A 22,788-nucleotide genomic window follows, 5' to 3' on the forward strand; every position below is an offset into this window, starting at 1 on the left:
CAAGGAGCTTCGCTCAATTTAATAGCTTCCACGAACAATGGCGCTTGACAAGAAGATCCGGTCGCTGGTAACGGCACGAATTATCGAACCAAACGATGACGATTTGAGATACAGTAAATCGCAAATTGGGGACTTGAGAGAATTCAGAATAATTTGATCGGGCAAGGAACGCGAGCTCGGAAAATCGTATTATTCTATATTCAAATCAAATACAAATTTTGTGTATGAGTATAAAATAACAACGTCATTATTATTCCATACGATAAGGAATAGACATTATATGAGTTTGCATTTTACATGTGCTATTACTATTTTCTAATAATTTTATAAATTCGTAAACGTTTCTAATAACTAACGTATAAACGTTAATATTTTGTTTTTTTTGCACTTCTCACGTCCATCGATACTTTTTGGTAAGTAACCGTACATATATCTTCGAGCAATGCACAACTTTGTCAGGTACTTCTTTGAAGAACGAGAATCGGTTCACAAAGAAGTTATACATACAAAGGCCATCGGATCCCTACTCTCTGCTACCTGACACCGCACACGTCGAATTTCTATCTTATCACAAATACGAAATACATTTCTATTATGTACGCTGCTATAAATCTGACGCAGTATAAAATATGCGTCTGGCGAAAACAAGAGCCAATAGAAGACTGCCGGATAATAGAGAAACATAGTGAGATATTCATGCTCAATATTCGGTAAGAGTAAATCTTTGTTTGGCTAGCTTTGTGCGGCAGAAAATATTGCTGGAAATTGACATTATAAATCATATTATACTTGTAAATATACGAATGTTCCGCAATGATTGACTCTGATTGTTATTTTTTATAAAATTATTTTACAATTTTTATGACGTTATTTAAATTACCATGAATTTAGTCGTTTTTAGACATTTGTATAATTTTTATGATATTTAGTCTAAAAAAATATTTACAAACAGAAAGCCGAAAAAATATACTTTTTAATAAAATAATATAAATAAATTTTAATAAAATTTAATAAAATTATATTAATTAATATTAATTAAGAATATCAGCAATGTTTTTTTTTTACTTTTTATGATTTGTATGTTTTAAAATGACATCAACATTCACGAAGAAGAGAAGTAATTAAAATTCAATGGTTTCGATATCAACTACAACTAGTCCTCAGAGATTTTTTTCATCTCTGGGAGACTAATAAGTTGAACAAGGAGGAATGAGAAAGAAACTAAGAAAGCGTAGGTTAAAATTTTAAAGCTTAGGCTGACAGAACGATTTCATTATTAGCCGGATAAGACTGTCCTCCATGCTCAATGTCAGCAACAAAGGAAAATGCGCAGGTGGTTGATAATAATCGATATCAAATATTTGTTCTCGTTCTGTAAGTTGTTCTCAAATATATCTATAGCCTGTATCACAATCATGGTGGAAGTATTATACTTCCACCATGATCACAATTATATGCACAATTCTATAACATTGCCTAAAATTTCAAAAAATTCTTTGAAAGAAATGCCAAATGTATGTAGATAGCAATATATCTATACAACATCAGAGCAAATAATTAATATATTGCTGAGTTTCAAATTATCAAATTTTAAAGTATAAAAGTGATGCTTACAAGAGAAGGAACCTGTGGTGTTACCGATTTTGATGAGCTTTGGATATGTAGAACATAAAAAAATATTAAACTCGTACTTTTTATCTGTTCATCTTAAAATTTAGGGAAGCCCTAAAAATAAAGTTTTTTTTTTCATTTTCGACATTTCGAAAAATGTGAATATACTATTATTAAGATTATATACTATAAAATTTTTGCCCCTAAAACATTTTTATATATTTTATAGTTTTAAAAATATTTGCTAAAAATGACAAAATCCGTTGTTTTCGAGAGATTGTTTTAACTTCTTTCAGTCCTTTCCTCGAAATAAGCAAATAAAAAATAAAAGTTTAATATTTTTTTATGCTCTACATTCAAAACCCATCAAAATTGATGAGGGACAATTCCAACAGTTCTCTTATCAGCGCGATGCAAGAATAAGTGTGGTCTTTTTTCTCAAAGTAGCAGATAAGATGAGAATGAACCGAAGAAGGAGGAACTTATTTCGTCTTTCGTTAAATCGGATTGAGTGTCTCAACTTGTCGGGTGCTTCGATTTTGCTGCACCAGTGACACCTCGAATTTTCTTTTTTCTCTTATTTGATTCTAAGGTTAAGAAGAGAGAGCTTAGTTTGTTCACGAGCAGGATTTCCGTTTGCGGACCCAGCTGGAAAACGCAATAACCGCTTTCGTTCGACCTGCGAAATGGCACCTCCGCAATACCTCCTATTTCATCCTACATCGGCGAGAATGAAGTTCGCACGACCTTCGGTCGAACTTACTATCGAATTACGTCGTCCTTCGAATTTCTTTCTACCTCTGAACCCGAAGAAAGTACAGAAAAGGGAGAAGGGTTCGTGGAGTGGCGATTCAATTTCTAACTTACATTATGATGAAAAAGAAACAGAATGAGTTAATTGAAAAAATATAAAAGAAATACAGAGAGAATTGAGATCCGTCACAATCTTATAGTATATATTCGTATGATTAACTTTCCTCGTACGGTTAATTTTTCCTGTAATTTTTTATTGTATTACTAATTGTACTATTAATTATAAGTAATTTAAATATAAAATATAAAAAAATCTTTTTTTTTATTTTTGTAATGTAAATTTATTTATAATCCAACGCTATTATAAATATATAAGTGTTTAAATTTTCTAGAATTTATATTCTCAGTTATCCTAAAATTATGAACAGTTTGGCAGAAAAATTAATTAATTATATAAATATGAAAAGCTACTAAATACGATCGAAACTAGATATAACTAGATAATAATTATTATATTTCTAAATACATTTATCTCAGGCTGGCTGTGCACCGCAGACTGTGCCTTGTAACATAATTATTTAACTGAAGTAATAATCTTCACAAATTAATTTTTGATCGTCAATTTGATTACTATACACACTTAAAATTCTGTAAAGAACTTATTGCGAAAAATATTGTGTCAGTTCGGAATCGGACCTAGAATCTTCCTACTTTTTTTCAGACAGGTGTCTTAATTATTTCTATCAAGACTCAGAAAGAAAGGAGATTCTAGGTTAAGGTAATATTTTTCGCAACAAATTTTTTACAGAATTTTAGATGTGCTAATAGCAAATCGATAATTAAAAATTTGTGAAGATTATTATTTTAATTAAATGATTGTGTTGCAAGACAGTTGTGGAGCATAGTCCGACTAAGATAAACATGTTTAGGAATTTCTATATAATTATTATTACTTCGACATTAGCTTTGACTTAGATGATTCTTCATATACTTGTATGATGTATTCATATATTAATCATATTCTTACTTCATTGAAATTAATTTAACTATATATTGTATTCATTACTTATCAAAAGAATTAATACACAACATCGAAATAAGTGATTAATTCTTGAAATTATTAATTTTCAACGTTTGTATAAAAATAAAATTCTTTGAAAGACGCTTCGTTGTTTCGATTATTCTGATTGTTTTGTGTGTGTGTGTGTGTGTGTGTGTGTGTGTGTGTGTGTGTGTGCAAATAAAAAATCTTTTTCATTGGTGGAAGTAATAAACAAATTGGAGAAGAAAAGATTTAACAATGATTGAATTAAGAAGAAGTATGATATAACCATATGTATAACATTTTCAACAGATATTATATTTCGCATGAGAAGAATTGTAATCACGTAAAAGACAAAATTTGTAATAGGTTTGATAATTAAATAGTCTTTGCTTCGAGCTTTAATACTTCGTGTGACTTTGTTCGAAACTACAGGAGAATATTCGAATTCCATTAAAACGAATAATGAAGTGCTTTAGATATTATTATCAAGAATTAAAAGGGTTTTATTCTCCCTTTGAGATAAACTTCGGTTCACGTTGGTTTTGTTCCTTTTCGTTCGGTCGTTAGAAATCTGATAACGTTCTTCTAGAAATAAAAAAAGAAGGTAATAATGCCTTTACGCGATAGTTCATAATTATCACATTTTATTACTCTTCCTAACTTTCGTGTCTATGAATGACATTATTTTCTTCTTTTTCTGTTAGAGAAAATATATTTAAAAAGTGATAAGATTTTGTTCCTCCATTCGGAATATTCATGAATATATACGAAGACACTTTCCAGTTTTAGTTTCAAAGATAATTTTAGATTAAGGAAATATAGATTTGGAACAGCTATTATAAAGAATTGTGTAACAATTCTGCACTTTATCATCTTGAACTTTTTATTTTTAAAGGTTTCGCTGCTACAAATATACTGGTAAATTCTATTACACAAGAATAGGCTAGAATTTGTCGGAACAGATCGAAATCGTTTCCCTTTGACGCTACGCATCGGCAGGGTTACACGCAGTTTTATTACGTTGCTACGTGTCTCGTATCTTCCTGCGCAGCTTTCCCACCATTCGTTTTAACGCACGAATTTGTTTCAAATTCGTTTCCGTTGCTCGACGCAATGTTTCGCATTGAGTATTTTGCATAGCAAAAAAAATGCGAAACATTGCGAATGTTATACCAATTATTTTTCAACCAGTTATGCTACGTTGTATAATTTATTATTTTTCCCCCGTAATAACTATAATCTAGTTTAAAAAATTATTAAAATTTATTTTAAATGTTTGAGTCATTTCAATGTTTGAAATAAATTTTAAATAAATATTTAAGTCAGATGTTGGAAGAGAAAGCTGTAAAATATGCATGCAAAATAAACAGAAAAATCTAAATAAAATAAACAAAATAAATAAATATTCTTAATTAAAAACATTCTATCAAATCTTTACGCGAAAGGAAAATTAGATATAAATTTAAGACTAATGTTTTAATTGCGTAAGATATGTTACGCGAAGATCTATCTTATGTAAACTTCATTATACTCTGTAACATAATCTTGACTACTGTACTTCAGGAATAGTTCATTTCACTTTTTAGCATACTGACACACAATTAATAGTAGAACTTTATAATATTTGAGAGAGACCACGATTCAGTTTATAGCAGAGTTCTTTTGTGACAACGCGGCACCTCAAAGCGTTGGGGTAACAGCAACCACGATTCTCCAGGTCGGAAACGAAAATGGATTTAGTTAATCCGATTGACGGTCCACGGGAACCGCTGGCTTGCATGTTTTAACGGTCGTTGAAAATTTGCAACTACTCACAAGGAAAACCACGAAACACTGAAACGCGAAATTAGACTGTCCGCAACTTGCCGCAGACCTAAAATGTGGTTAATGCCATCTGAGAATACGTTATATTTAAGTACCTACATTAAATGCACATAGCACAGATTGAGCACATCACGTTTAACGGTATTTTCAGAAAGCGACTGATACTTGGTAAAATTTAATACTAGATATATAAAGGGACCATTTTTACTTGTGATGTCGTCCTGTTTATTTTTAACCAGATACCTATAATCTGCGCGTTTAATTGAAATGAAATTACAAAATATTCAATTTTCTCGCTTATTCATATTTCATTTGCTCGCAAATTATTTGAATAATGTCAATATTTTATATATAACTGCGTAATAATGTTCTTCAAACATACATTTATACACATATTTACAATCTATTTTAATTACAATTTATTTTTAAATAAGCCAGTAATCTGAAACTTCAAATTAAACAAATTTTAAAGTATATCAAAATGTACAATTATGACATAACTTATATTTATTAAAAACTATATATCGATTTTATCTTTCCAGAGTTCTACGTCCTGGAAAATTTATATTTTTTAGAGGAACTGCAGTGTAATCTGCATGAAACGTGATGTACATGTATATGACTCATCTTTCTGTTCCTCTCTCTCTCTCTCTCTCTCTCTCTCTCTCTCTCGTGCTATCTCTGAAATTCTCGTAAACATAAGCGGAGAGTTGATTCCTCCAAGTGACATTCCAAAAACGTTCAGAGGCCTATGGAAAGATATTGAATGCCAACAATTTGCGGACGGTGTCCAGTGGCATGCAATGCTATTCGATGGCGATAGTTTGCGCCTTGTTAACTTCACAGATAGGACAATAGTTGGTTGTAGCATAGACCTCGAAATGCCTGTGTTTCCAGAGTGCCTCCGATACCCCCGTCCAACAGAGACAAGTTTATTCGATGGATGTTGTTCACCCGCCACGCGTTTTGGTATGTGCCAAATGCTGAAAGGATTTCGCACGTTTAATGCACCGAATTTCGGCGCTAAATTCCCGCGAATTATTCACGAAATCTGATCGACATATAGAAGAGCATACCGTTTCACACGATTCACATAACGTGACTCTAATTCATCATCTGATAGTAGCACTAATGGCTTTAGTTAGATTGATGTGACATTTCAATGCTCGAGAAATTTGTCAAAGATCATAAAGTATAGAGTATAAAAAAGTATAAAGAGAATTCATGCGAATATTTTTGCATAAACCATGTAATTTGTTCCCATCTTTATCCAGATTTGTAACTAATAAGTATATCAGGACATACAAAATATTTTTTTTCACATAGAATGGAGAAAGATTTTTTTTCTGAATGTATTTATATCTCTGTGATTAAATTTTTGAAGATTGTACATATATTCTGAACATACATATAAAGTTCCATAGTTTTCCTTTTGTAATTCTACTATATGTATTCTACTATATCGTTTCACGAGGTCAAAATTAGCAAAGTCGTTGCACTAAGTCACATTATTCATTGAGAACAAATTACTGACGCAAGTAAATAAATTTCATGGACGGTTATTGCCTCGGTCATGAATCTCGTTGAATTTTGCCACGAAATTATTCGCAGCATTCTATCGGCGTCATCGCCGCTGCGATCTGCACCGAATTAGAACGATTCAGTTCGGTTGAAGATTTAGGATAACTCGGCTGATGGTAATTACATATTGAAATCGAACGGTTTCGTATAGCAATGGGGCTATTTTCAATGTGTGGTATGCTAGAAAATGATCGTCTAATGGCGCCATGGTACCGATGTCGATCTGACACGGTTTATTAAACTAATCGATAACGAATATGCGTGCCGCCTAATATTCGCAATCTAAATACACGTAATTTGCCTTGTCCACCTGAGTTAGCTAATTACGCGCTCGCTGAGCTCATAACGTTCTAATAGCTTTGCTATACGCAAAGTTGTCCAGACAAAAGCAAATTACTGTATTTCAGTGAGTAAACTAATGTACTTCATTTTACGTAACTTATACGTATGAAAAATAGAAATCCGCTTGTAATTCTGCTAAATTATTTTCCGTTGAGAAAGAGAGATATTTTTTTTAACATCATTCTAGCTATAATTAACTCACTTATAAGTATTTATAAATTATAATATAAAAAATTGCTTTATATATTATGTAAATAACAATATGTCTTCGTGAAGTAAATTATTTTCATATAATTATAAATATCGCACGTATTTTAATTATAGTTATTAAAACAGATTTGTTATAGTGTTAGCTCGCTTTGAGGTCATCCGATGAGAGGCTATCGCCTTTAAAATTCATGCCTGAAATTGGATCCGACATTTCGAGTTCCATCGTGCAATTTCTACGAATAGTGATCTTCGCGCATTCCTCGACGTATTTCCGGATCGTCGCTTCCGTTCTCCTTGGCAAAGCTCTAGAAATCGCTCGAGAAATTGTAATCGAGAAATTTAGAGGTCAGACGAAGCCAACCGGAACGTAGAAATCATGCGATTCGTTGCAAAACAAGTTTCTCATTAACATGCAGTGTTAGAATCGCTTAACTGTGTAAGTTTGTTTCTCTGTTATGTTAAACACGTTTCTGCAGGGTAGGCCGATTTAATATGTTGTAAAGAGAATTCCTCAAAGTTATTGCATTAAAATAAGTATTATAATACAATCCTATGATGTAATATTTACTACAGAACATACCTACTATCACATATAATCCATTGACAAAGAACTAAGATTGCAAATTCCAATTTGTTTGAATATAAGATTTAAACCGTATGCAAATGCAAGGCTTTCAAATAAGGTGAGATCTCTAAAACTACCTTTCATCCACATTCGCATATCTCTTTGTGTCCTCAGGTGAACAAGAAATTCTTTTCCGTTCTTCTTCACTACTCACGCTCGGGCGTTGATTCGTTTGAAGGAAGATACGTTATTCAAATGAAATATGTCTCTTCTTTGTTGAGTATAAGCATAAACTATCTTCAGTGAGAATTATTGGAAAAATTTTTTAAAAGTTATTTTTTCTCAAGAAAACATGACACGTTGTTTTTTCTCGAGAAAGTATGATGCAAATGTAAAGTCAATTTATTCTTTTTGTCCTAAAATTTTGAAACCATGAAGTCAGTATATTTTTTTTAACAGCGTATAAATAATAAACAAATTGTTATTATTTTATCTTTATGCCAATATCTATTTTAAAAACTTATAGTAAGCAATAAGTAAAAAATTTTAACCTCGAATACACATTTAAAGTCAGAGAATTCTTGTAAAAAAATCATTCACACTGATCAAGAAACAATTACTGCTAACAATTAAACTACGTATCTTAGCGAAAATCACAAGAAAACACATAATTCCTTTTATTTCTCTATCACACTTATGTGTTGTTTCGCACTTTCAAAGCGTCTTTGATCGTCATTTCTTCAATAATTAGAGACTCATAGCACTATCTCCGATAGATAAGCGAAAATAAAAAATATTCGCTTTGCCCAGAGCAATTGCCTTGCCCGGAGTTCCCCTAAATATATATTTTTAAACATTTTATTGAAATTATTAAACTTATTAAAATTTGAAGAAATTAGGATTACAATTAAACAAAAAGTTAAAATGTATTTTATTATATATTTTTATACGCTCTATAAAAATTATATACTGAATAAATAAAAAATGCATTGTATTATGGTTTAACGATAATAGCTTATTCACATAGTTCCGTGACGTTTCGCGGAATTAATTTAAAGTGTAATCTACGATTAATGTTCTCCTCTGAAGCATGCCAATTGTCGCAATTAATTCTCAAGTTTAGTATTTCATTCTCAAACATCTATGCTGTTATCCGAAAGTCGGTGATATGGATTGCTCGGAAATATGAATAATTAAGCTTCACTCCGCTCAACTTTGAGAGATATGTATATCTAACACGTACAATGAAGGACGCATTCGTATATTTATCATTTATATAGGATCTTCCCTCCTTCTTCACAATATATTCAACGATGATCAAACGATGATAAGATTTTATCAGATATTCTAAAATGCAAGATAAAAATTTCGAACTGAAAATACAGTCAATATATGTTATAAGTTATTTTATTCTAATAAAATAAGATCGAAAGATTGAATGAACAATGGTTTGTACTAAAATTCTTCGAACATTTTAGAAAAATACTTTATGATATAAAGTTTCGTGGCTACAGAAACGTTTATTTTCTAAAATAAAAGAGATATATATATTTCTTCTACGTTGAGCAATTGCAAGGTAGAATTCATGGGAAAGGAGTAGGTAACGAAACCAATAAAACTGTAGAGATGAAAAAATAATATGTAACTTTTTTAATTTCCGGGATGTTTATGGTGGATTCTCTGAAACTAAGATCTAACTAAGGTCCGTCGGTATACTACTAGTTCTAAAAAAAAGTTTATTGCGCGAATCATTATCTATTATTATAATCTCTTCTCTTTCTTATCTTTGCGCAGTCTCAAAAGCATTTGGCAGAAATTTCGAAATCCATCCGTATCGATTATCACCGAGCAGAAACGACAAGATTATTTTGAGAGCTTTTGCATTCGACAGTCAGTCTCAGAAAATGAAAATGGAAATAAATAGGGATGAATAAGAGCTAGTAAAAGATGAAGATAGAGGGTTACAAGAGATAAGACAGAAAGAAAACGATAGGTATAGAAAGGATTGGCGCGATAAAAAAAACCTTTTTTCATTTGAGAACATTTTTCGTCGTTGCTCGGTAAAGAAAACAGGGGAGCAAGCGAAAACAAGGGAGAGGAAACCACAGGTTGTTTCTTTTATGCGAGCCATCCTTTCTCGCGGAACGATGACAAAAGATTAGACATGAGAAAGACCGAATGACGCGTCTGCCGTAAGAAGACATTGTGAAAAATGATATAATGTTAAGGTGCATTAAGAAAAAAGTAATAGGAGAAAGTTTCGATCGTGATGTAATATATGTTGCAATAGCAGATAAAGATGTACTTCTTAAAAAAATGTCATTTTCAGAATGTTTTGATAATCGAGTAACACAATTTATTGATCACAAATTAGTTAAATGTCGACATGAATTGAGGATATATTGTATTAATATTGAGCTAATAATTTTGCTATTAAAAGAGGCTTTTATAAATGATAAATTATGTAAATTAAATGCATACAATAGTATAATAGTTATATAAAAAATTCTATTCAAATTGAGAGAGAATATTAAAATATATTTATATATTATGTATATTTTATATATCCATAAATTTACATATAATTCATCATGTTGTGAATTGTATGTAAATTATAATTAAATAATAGATATAAACTAAAATATTTGAATAATAAAATTATTTTGTAATTATTTGAATAATTAAATTAATTTATAACACATATCAAAGGTAACAAATTAAAAGATATAAATGAAAATAATCTTGAAACGTACGCATTCCAAAATTATAATCACCACTGAATTTATTAAAGACCGATGTAAAGTAAAGTTATTTATGGCGAAATGGAATTATTACATGTGTTTTTCAGACGTGAATTTGTTTGCGACGATTTAATTGATATCAGAACATTGATATCAGAACATTGAAATAGTTAAATTCTACATAATCCAAGCGTCATTTGAATTTGAAAGGCTGCGATCATAATGGCGGAAGCTTCAGTTCAAGAGACGCGGATGGTGCTTTTAGCTTAAAGTTTCACCGACTATTGGCATTGTACATGTGGACGCAGACTTAGACGTGACATTCGACACGAGTGTACGTATGTGCGTGCATGCAACGACAACGCGATATTATATTCGATGTCGGCGGAAGAGAACTTTGATGAAGTTTGGCCTGCGGTTGTACCTGGGGGAAGTTTCCAAAAAGCCATTGTGTATCCAGTGTGTGTGGGTTATACGTTGGAGCGATTAGTAATTTTGCCTGATAACAGTCTGAATTTTGCTGTATTATAATTGGAACACGCACAATACTCACGACGTAATCTTCCTGTAACTAGGTATTGTGGATTTATCGCTCGAATCTAATTTCAATTAAAAGTTGAGTACTGTGACGGCAACACAAATTACAATCTAGGCACGCATAATGCATTTCACAGAAAATTCTATGAATTAATGTGCGAAAAATTGCTTCATCGCATTTCCAAACACTGTTGAGTTTACGGTTTTATCTCAAGTTTTCTTTATATATTAAAAATATAACTCTTTAAATTGGAAATATAAATTAAAAATATAAAAATAATTAACATGAAATAACCTTTAATATTTTAAAAATAATTACGTGTAAAAAAATTCTGTTTGAAATATTTTTGTATCTATTAATTCGCGTGCATATTAATCCACGTCGTACCAATTACAAATTCGCTTTAAAAAATTAGAAAGAAATGATAGATCGACGCAACTAAATGTTTAAAGCTCTAAAGATATATGCAAAATGATAGTTAAATCGCAGCAATAGTTAGAGCTTAACATTTAAGCATTCACTTTCTACGAGAGTGACTAAGCTTAATGCTGTCTTGTAGATGACAGGGGCTTTTCAGTCGTCTTCGTGCTTGTCATGATAAGTTTTAGGTCAAATAATATCCAGGAAATTCTGTCAGTACAACGTCAAAGTCGTAAAAATATTTTCTGAAAAAAATTTTATATTTGACTTTAATCCAAGGATATCTGCAATTGTAAAATGAATAATATAATGAATAATATAAATAAACAAGAAACGCTACAAAGGAACAAGATAGTCAGCAGTCAACTGTTAGAACTTATAATGGATGCATTCAGTATTATGACCGCTCAGTGAGCTCTTGTATCTATATTTTTTGTCTATATTTTTAGGTTTAACGGATTATACCAATTCGATGCAAGAGCTCTGACTGAGCGCTCAGTGAGCGGTTGTAGTACTGAATGCACCCATTAGCTACGTAAGCTTCCAGAAAGACAGACAAAAAATTTTCCTTTTATTTAAATGATCTGTTTATTTCAATATTTTATTCAATTTTATTCACTTTCTCCGGATTGCGACATTAAGATATATTTTCAGAGCTTTTTTTCTTTCCCTCTGTTATGAATAAGGCATAAGACGTGAGATAAATATAATCGACTATTTGATACTATTATATCTTAAGTAAAATGAATATTTCTCAGAATACGCAAAGTAAACTTGAAACAAATTCTTGAGGTTTTACACAAAGATACTATTTATTTTAAATACATAAATATTTGATTTGAAATGTATACGTAAAATTGCATGTTGATAATTATATTGTATTAATATATGTTTGTATAATAAATAAAGAGAAAACTATATTTAATTCGAAAACTCATAACATTTAATATACAAATTTAATTTTAGATATCATTGCCGAATATCGTACAAAAAGGATAACTGACTAATTTGGAAGTTCACAATTTTCATTTCCCATCCCTCGTCGGATCTTCATCGTTTGCATTACTAAAACAGTCTCGATAGTAACCCGCTGTTTATGTAAATTATACAGCCATAGATTTTCCCGCGAAAAGCGAAAACATCGGAAGTGAACGCACAACGGTACACTTGCGTATCGCAATAAATTTGATTGTAAATTATATTTTTGTTTTCATTTTTATTTCAGTATCAATAAGAAAAAAACGTTTTAAGTAAATAAAAATAATCCACATAAATTAACCAATAGATACATTAATTAATAATCTTATCTCCTTTTTATTAATGAAATAGTATTAATTTAAAAAAATTGTATATATAATACTTTTGTAAGATGTTGTACGTAGCGTGTTAATCATTAATTAATACTAACTTAGCCTTTAGGCCACAAATAGTTAACTACGGACTACTCTCGTCCGTGTAGTTAATTTAACCAAGTCAATAAACATCATTGAACACACCTACATTACATCGGTCAAACAGATCGATAATGAAACCAAATAGACATGAGATAAATGTCTTGCAAGACGGTGACCTGATCGTTCCTTTATAGAAAATAGTATAAAAGTGTTTTAATATACTCTAAAATAATTATAGCAATTATTGAATTAAATAAATTTTCTACTAATTCTTTATAAGTTAATTTTACATTTTTAAAATATTGTTTGATTACACTTAGAAGAACATTGGTTTCCTCATTATACAGATAAATTGCATTACACATTGCAAATGCATAATACACAAATTTAGTAGAATTCACAATAATAACTGTAATTTGAAATTTAATCTAATAGATTACTCTCAGCAATTCGAAAGTTGAAAGTTCCGCTGTTAAATAGATTTATATTATTTGCGTGCCACCATTAAGAAATTAATTTTGTTTAAAGTTCCAACGCGAGAGGTATTTATAGGAATTTTCTGGAAATTATGGAAATTCGAGACGAGAAGGATGGCACGCAGAATGCGTTCATGGCGAGAATGATGCTTGGTGTCTCATGAAATTCATCCACGAAATTGGAAGTTAAAAATATTAAAAAACCGCAAGATAGACTGACACGGAAGCTCGAATCCCGCATTACGTTTGAATATTCGATGCAACGTCTCGGAGATATCTTGACAATTTCCCGTTCCTTTCCCTTTATACAGCATCTGACGTAAAGTCGGTGACACGTGTGATATAAACTCGCGAAATGCGAAAGTAATAATCTCGACTTAGCATTTTGAAACGACAGTTTCAATAGTAGACAGTTTTAAACTTTATGAAAAATGTTTATTGTATCTCTAGCCATGAAAAAAAAAATTTAAACTTTCAAAAAGAGCAATAGCTATACATATTATTAATAATAAAAAAATACAATAAAAAAGTAATAAAAATTAATAATAATAATAAATATTTTATTGTTTGTAAGATTATTGCTAATTTCATATCTTTTTTAATCTTTAAAAAAAATAAAAACTTAAGGTTTAATACATATGTTTGAAAATTTTTAAGCATAGAATGTCGGAAGAGCTGTTGATACAAATGAAGAAAAAAAAAGCTAATAGTGTATTAAATTTATGTAATCTGCATTATATCGCATTAGATTCCCATGATTTTAATGGAAAGGTAAGGTGCAACTTAAAGCTCTCAGAGACATCGAGGTCTAAGTGGGCGATGGGTCGTCTTCTTACCGCGCGATATTCGAGAAACTTTCCCGCTTTCTTCCAGGGACGGCTCTGCATATTTCCTGACATTTAAACTTATTCAGCGTAACTTTCAAGCGACGAGACAAGAAGGAGGCGAGAATGTATACCAGCGCGCCGCAACGATAACTTACTTTTTCCCTGCTTGTCAGTCTGATTTCCCTTCGCTTTAGTCTTTGTAATTCCATGAATACCGAATTGTTCCTTTCTTATCTTGCACTTGAATTTTCTCTTTGTGGAGATGGAAATTAGCTACGCATCGAGCCGATTGAGCGAAAAGAAAAATGCATGTCTCTTCATTTTATCTGCTTGAGGAAAAATTATAACATTATCGTGTAGACTTGAAGAATAAGAGGCTGATGATAGAATATATCAGACTATTCAGTTCTCATGATGATGATTTATCGTGTAATATGCGGATATATGATATATTAAAATTATTTTAAATTTATTTAAAAATTATTTTAACAAAATGAGAAATTAATAAAAATTGTATTCTTAAACATGACAATTTTGGAAATTTAAATATTGTTATTAATATCTGTTTTAAATATAATTTAAAAAATAATAAATATATCAAATATAATTTAATCAATATTAAATATAATTTAAAATAAACGTTTCTTTTTTTTTATTGCTTCAATGGTTAATTTTCTTTACTGGTTTTTATATTTTCTTTATTATGTTATTTATAAAAACCAATTGCAGTTCAAGGGAATTGCGGAATTCGTTCCTATATCGTAATTAACGAACTAGTTACTCGGTCTGACCTCAGTTTTACCAGTTTTAAGGGGAAAAAAGCAAAGACAGCAGGGATTACGTCAGGGAGTCGAGAATAGCGAAAGTTTCACTTCAATTGGGTGAACGACGTCGACGCTTTCAGGCGACGCCGGAAATCGAGAGAACGTGGTCCGATATCCTTCATGTTCCTGTTCGATTTAAGTTGGAGGAGGACGAAGTTGCGCACGTTTACGTTTTGTTACGAAACTTTATCATCACCACAACAATAATATTTTTATGTTAGTGGTAGGAACTCTGTTAATCCCAGACGGAGCCAGGCGCGACGTTCGAGTTCTCTCGAGTGATACTAGTTGAATTAATTAAGTTTAATAAGCGAAATGTATTCATTTCACTTTTTTTATTCATTCTTTCATTTTGTTGCAATTTTAACGTAAACTAAATATAATTTTTTGATAATAAAGCTAGAGAACTTTTATGATTATCTAATAAAACGATTGGAATAAGTAAATGAAATTTGCTTCTAAAATCAATCATTTTAAATAACGTATTTTGAATCACAGCATAAAGTCGCATATTGACGTAATCTGCACGTCAAAACTCAGTTCCACTGATTCTCTGTGTAAATATACTTTCATTTTGCTGACTTTCAATTCGCTTTTTTATCGATTCACGAAATTCAAATACCATTATATACTTATGGCGGAGAAATATTTTTTCACAAAAAAGTTGTTTATATATGAAAAATGTGTGATGAATCACGTTCTAAGAACAGGTATTTTAGATTTAAAAAATGCTTCTGCAAATATTATTTACGAGCTATTTATATGTATAATTTACATATAATTTATGTTATGTTATTTATTATTATATTAATTAAAGTAGTTAATTGTATATTAAAACACAATAAATAAAGCAATTTAAAGTTAATGAGAGCGCGATTAGACAGGTGCAAATTATGATGTCAAAATTTTTATTATTTTGCGAGATGGATGATGTCATCATTATTCCAAATTGATTTGCGAATAATGGTGACATCATCCTTCTTGTAAAGTAATAAAAATTTTGACATAACTTGCATCACTTAACAGCGATGTACTTTCATTATCATTAAATTTCTTTGTTTATCGTGTTTAAAGAATTTGTGTTACATTTTAATTATATAATTTTATAAATATTACAATATTGGAGAGAATTTTCTTTTAAAATTTATCCTGAAAATATAATAGTCTGGTACAATATAATATTTTAAAGATTTTTACCATTTAAAGATTTTTTGCACTTCAGTAAAATTAATCAAACTTATTTTATACTTTGTTGTGGTTTTATTAATGAATGAGAAAGATTTACATTAAAATTCTTCGAAATACGATGTTAACCCACGACTATCACATTTTTAGGATAAACTCTAAGAAAAAAATTCTCATCGTGTACACATAAGTAAAAATATATATATATATATATATATATATTGTACAAAGGATGTGAATTTCTATATAAATACGGATACGCTTTGGTTACAATAACGACGACCGTAACTCGCTTGAAATTTTCAAGTCACATGAAAAATTCAGATCACGAGCGCGCGAAGAGTTTTTTTTTTCATAATACTAAAACCACGCTACTTTTTATATTGTTTCAGACATGCATTGGCTCGTTTGCACCTGCATCCTCACGGCGACGACGGTGCTTTCTTGCCGGCAGAGCGAATTTCAGTGCGCCAACGGGCACTGCGTCGCCCTCAACAAAGTTTGTAACGTTGTGGACGACTGTGGTGATGGGAGCGACGAGACGCGTCCATGCTCGCGTGAGTTAAACTTTTGCCCCCTTCGGTTTTGTCGCATGTAGAAAGCTTGAAGAACGCTTTTAACGCGCCGACAAATGCATATCCACTCGGCGAACTAACGCAGAAACCGCGATGGCGCGGCGAATGAATCTGAGATCGTTGAAATTAGTTGGAATGGAATCCGGGACTGAAGGAATCTCATTTCCAAATGTTTACTATCCGTCGTATCGAACGTCAAGAATGAATCTAGTAGAGAGAAAATTTTAGAGACGAACAGAAAGTTCAATAAGCTTTTTAATTCAGTTAAATAAGTTCAAATTTAGAATAGTTCGTCACTTTTCCTTGCAGAAATTAAGTTTAATGCTAGCCGATACCGAAAATTATTTATTTGAGTGTTAAAGCACTAAACAGTAGTACTTTTAATATCCAAAATAATTAATCACTACCGTTCAATATTATTTCTATGAGGGCCATCCAGTATTAAGAATTTTATGTATTTTCGCGAAAACTACAACTCATACTACATAATGGTTTATAATTAAAATTTTATTTGCAGTAAGAAACAATTTATTCTTTTGTATTATTCTTCTGTATACTTTAATTAAATGTTTTTTTGTCATGAACTAATCCAGTTTGTGCGAAAGCAAGTGGTCGAATCACGAATCAAATGTCCAGCTCACAACTGCCAGTATTTTGGTCTCAATTTCTATTGCCGGGGTGTTCTAGGACGGTAATTGATCCCTTCATTGTTCTCTGGCAGGTAGCTTCGATATCCGCTTCGATACCCGCTTCAAAACGTGCCTTGTTGCGATTGCCGGCAAAGCCAGGCGTGCGCAGGAATTTCTACTTCGTTAGAAATGCCGACCTCTCCGCTTTCTTCCCCGCACAAACCAGTCGATGCCTCGGTACAGCTTCGTAACGTGTAAAGACAGAATGAAATTCCAACGATGTTGCAAGAGTGATATTACAACGCAACGTTCAAAGAGAGATGGTGACAGGAACACGATATTTCATGCAACGTCATATAAATTTCGCGAATGTTAAACTAAAATTTTTAAGGCTAGATATAATACGATTAAATATTATAAATTTAATTAAAGTTTAATTAAAATTATAATACAACTAGAAGAGTTGCAGTGTACAGAATAGATTAGATGTGAAAAGTTGCATTTATAGTAACAAAATTGGCCGAATAAAGATTTAAGAGTAAAGGCCAACAGCTTTATGCTATAGTTATGCAGCTTATGTCATTTTGTACGTGATGGCTCTAAGCTTTGACGTAAAAAATAAAAGCTTTTATGTAAAAAAAATAAAAGTCGTAAATATTTATTTGCAAAGTAATCTATTCATGGTCCCATAATATTTGTATGCATAATATTTGTGGCAATCATTTAATATCTCTCGTTGCAAACGCTTTCTTTATAAATAATCTGTGAAAATAAAAATTCATAGACTACTAATAATCATGAAAAATAAATTTTTATTTTTTCAAGTATTGCTATATTTTGTATTGCAATAGAGTCTTAAACAAACAAACTGTATTTTATAAAATAATAGAAAATACATTATGTTTATTAAAACTAATAATGACAAAGAAAGATGTTTGTACAAATATAATTCCTTTCTCGTCGACGTGATGGAAATCGTCAATGTGGTAAGACCAATAATTTTGATAAACATTTTGCTCAATAATTTTTGTCATTTTACAAGCGAGCGAAAAAAAAGATCAAAAAGTATGCGTATTGTCAATAAAAATATATTGGGACAGACTGAAATGTTCAACTGTCACTTTAACACAACATTCTTCACGTTGATATGAATTGGCTGTAACAGAAAGCTGTAACATCACTTTCGACAGTTGACGTAAATAATTTTCCGATATTTATCTAGAGATACTTAGCAATAATTTCGCATGCGTTAGATAAATAAATTTCATCTTGTTAATATAAACGGTTGTAAATTGCATCTATTATTGCGCGGTGAAAATCAGTAATATCAAATTTATCAAAATAAGGTTGTTTAACATAACGGTTTATCATCATATAATATAAAAATCAAATACGCAAAGTTCAGCAGGCACTTCATTTTGAGAATCTACGATATGCCCGACGAGATGATTCTATACGTAAGAGATGGGAGACGTTCCTCTTAGCTAGACCTGCCTGTTATCGACAGATCGTGATAAAATAGAGCAGTTTGAACGAGCAATTTGGTGACAAAAACGGACTCGTGCCTTAGTCGTGCGTATATACGTGTCTACCTTTTCTCGACATCGTCTAATTTCGCATGATTTATTTTTCTTTCTCAGCATATCTATTAAAGGCCAACTGCTACGGCCAACTGCCGCGTTTGCCTATCAAAATTTAGGTGCTCACACATTAATTATTTATAATTTTTATAAATTATCTATGTTTTGAATAAACTAAGTCTCTAATTAAAAATTAGAGACTAATTGCAAGTTTTTAATGAACTCAGTCTCTAATTTTAGTTTTTTACTAAAAAAATTAAAAGTATTCTTAAATATTATATTAATGAGATTTGTAAAAGGATATATGTTCTATTTATAGTTGTTGGAGCTTTGTGAATAGATTAACGTAACTAATAAACGCATAAGAGCATTTATTAATGCTTTTACACCTAAAGTATTTAAAGTATTTAATCTAAAGTTAATCATTTCTCAGACACAATTTTCTTTTTGGAAGTGATGTGTAATCAAATTATCACCTCACTATTATTGTACAGTTTGTCTAGAACTGTAGAATTCGTCCGACTGTCAATTACAATTTAAATAGATGCATACGGCATTTGAGAAGGGTCCCGGATAAACCCTCGATCGACTCTTCTTCCTAAGAAAACTAACCCTTACCACGCGCATACAATAAAACGCTCGCCAGAACACAGCGGACGTTTCCATGGTTGCCGGAATTTACTGAATACTCCGGCAAGGCCATCAGCGACGTCGTAGTCGTTTAATCTACCAGGGGTTTTTGCCTAAATCCCCACGTGCACGATGGAATGCCCTTGCCTTGTACATCCCCCTTTCACCTCTGTGGCACTTCGTACAAAAGCAGTCAACCAACCAACCAACCACCAGCCAACCAACCAAGCCGTCCCTTTACAAAATCCAGCATCACGTATATGCTTGTTGTAATTAACCCAAGTTGCGTTTATACACGGTGCGTGTATGCAACGGCGTGGAGTGGGAAAATTATTTCTGACAATGCGGACATTCCTTTATGTTTGTGTGAACAACAACGAACTTTTCACTGCAGACGTGGAATGAGAATATTTCTGATTTTATATTCGAGTCGTTGCTTCGAAATACTTTCTCGTTGATCCGAACTGAAGTCTGAACCGACCTACGTTTATGAAGTAACGTGAAAATGAAAACAGATTAAACGCCATCTTTCACGTACACATACATTAATTGGTAGCATAAATTTTCTGAGATTAAAACGTAGCTTTATCTCATGTTTGTAACAATAAGCAATTTTTATACAATATAATAAGTAATTTAATTTGTTGCGTTATCTTTATTCATGTGTGATAAGTGATTGCACCGGTTATATTCATTTGGGCCCTTTATAAGAAAAGTAGCTTAGAATATTATCTGAGAAAGTAATATTATTAAGAAAGCCAATTATTTCGCGATTCATAAATCTTATCGTTTATCCACGTTAATTAACATACAGCACAATCCCGTTACTGTAGACCTTAAACAAGTTATAAAGACATCATTAACTCTGTGCAGAGAGTAATTAACCTAAATTACCACCTGCGGCGTAAGAACGAGGTGCAATACATAAATGTGTTTATTGGTGTAAGAACATTCGATTGCAGGAAGCGATTTCTCCTTGTTAACAAAATATACGCAACACTGCGCCGAGTTAATAAATGTACATTACGAACGTACTAAGTTCCCACTTTCAGTCGAGTAACGCCGAGTTTCGCCAGGATGGAAAGGGTTGCTTGAAGAACATTGCGAGTTATCTCCTAGTCGTACGAGGGTACAAGCGAGAAACATTCTAGTCACGTATCCGTAAAGCTAGGTATTGTACGGACCAGAAAGAAAAATTGTAAAAAGAGGTTACAACGTTTTCGTGGTATCGAAATCAGGCGAGAAAAGCCGCAATTTCTTTTGTCATATATTTATCATATATGTATACAGACTGCAACAATAATTTTGCTTGTTTAAGTCATTTATCTAAATTGCTATAACAATTTCCTTAATTAATTGGAGTTAGATTTTTTTACCTTTGCTTATGTAATGTATTAAATATGGCTTAACAAGCCTAATATGTCTTATTCGCTCTTCATGGGTAATGTAATTACATGATAAATTTAACAGAAAGCACTAGTAAGTCGTGCAGATCATCTAACTAGAGCTGCTTCCTGAAAACCACATGATGTATTACCTTCTCCTTATTGTTTATCGAATGTTAAATAAGGATAAAATAATATATTATACGCAATATACTTACACTTTACGGAACTAGAAGTTACTGAACTAGATTGCATCAGTTTATTGTTTAATTTGTTCAGTTTGTCATTGTTAGTAAAGTAAAATAGAGAACATCTATAGTCGATGTAATTTTGTAACTAATTGCTTTCTACTAAGAGATGATTATTAATTTTAGTAATCAATATTATTTGTAACTTTGTATTTATACTTAACAGTTTACATTATTGTAGCTTTGTATTTATACTTTATAATACTGTATTCAGTTTATATTGTATATTTATCACGTTTTGTTTATAATTAAAGAGTGTAAACTCTTTGTAGAACCAATTATAATCAACCGAGGCATACTGTACACAATGTTATACACATTGTGTACAGTATGCCTTGAATGTACACACATTGATTATAACGTTCTTCTGTATTTTTATTATTTTAAATTATAGCTCCTAATTCATCTATTAAATATCATAGAGATAAATAGATAGTAAATAAGTAGATTAATTATTTGTATAATATAAAAACATATTTTTACAATGGTATTATATTAATAAACCTATAATTCTGCAAAAGTAATATTGGGTTGAAACCTTATTTTCCATATTTCTAACATTTTTTATGAAAAAGAAAAATAGTTAGATGATATTGGGTACATATATACTCAATATGATCTAAAAGCTTTACTTTCTCTTAAAAATTTCACTATATTCATGAATATTGAAAAATGTCTCATATTTTTTTTTAATATTTAAAAATGTTTCTTTTTTTTTAACCTGACCAATAATCAATTTTGGACTCAAAATAAAATTAGAAAAAAAAACTTTAAAACTTAGATAGGCCATATAGGGTTCGATTATCTTGTATTTGAAATAAGTGCAGTATAAAAGAGAGATAATATAAAAATTATATATGAAATTATATACACAAAATTTTATTATATGATGATGTTGAAAGCACAACATGAAATCCACATACAATAATATATTTTATGAGCAATAGAGAAACGATTATTTGAAATGTGACTTGACTAAGAATTTTCTGAATAATATTATATCGATTATAGTCCTCTCACGCGACGGAAGATGTTGGTTCGATGATTGCGCCATTAAATGTCCCATTTATCTCCTCGTGCCTCAATGCGAAACTTTTGAAATAAAATAGCTTGATAGTCGGCCTCCTGCCGTTACATTGGCTTATAAAAGGACACAATTTCTCTCGACTAGAAGTCTCGGCTTCTCGTGGAAAGGTTAGCTCGCCAAAGTTACGACAGGTAATAACAAACTTTCGTATTCTTCCTCCTTGCGACACAAATGAAACGCTCGAGCGAGCGGGTTAATTTATATCAATTACACTGGCTGATGCGATTAGACCTCGAGAAGGACAGCGAAGAGGCGGATTAAGAAGTTACCTCTCATATCGCGTACTTGATACTTTTTCTATTAATTATTGAAGAAAAA

General features: G+C 31.2%; 1 protein-coding gene across 16 annotated transcripts in view; it reads left to right on the forward strand.

Moving 5' to 3' along the window:
• The window catches only part of LOC105145084 (uncharacterized), a 160,254-nt gene that overhangs the window by 93,737 nt on the left and 43,729 nt on the right, over positions 1–22,788 (forward strand). For all 16 annotated transcript variants that reach the window (XR_846038.2, XM_087403405.1, XM_087403404.1 and 13 more), the window contains one exon: positions 16,729–16,893. Coding sequence is in view for 15 of the 16 variants with exons in the window: in XM_087403405.1 (XP_087259531.1) it covers positions 16,729–16,893 (165 nt within the window). In the remaining variant the exon portion in view is untranslated. The remainder of the gene's footprint in view (positions 1–16,728; positions 16,894–22,788) is intronic.

The sequence above is a fragment of the Acromyrmex echinatior genome, chromosome 2, assembly GCF_024713525.1.
Source record: "Acromyrmex echinatior isolate Ae372 chromosome 2, ASM2471352v2, whole genome shotgun sequence".
NCBI classification, from domain to species: domain Eukaryota; kingdom Metazoa; phylum Arthropoda; class Insecta; order Hymenoptera; family Formicidae; genus Acromyrmex; species Acromyrmex echinatior.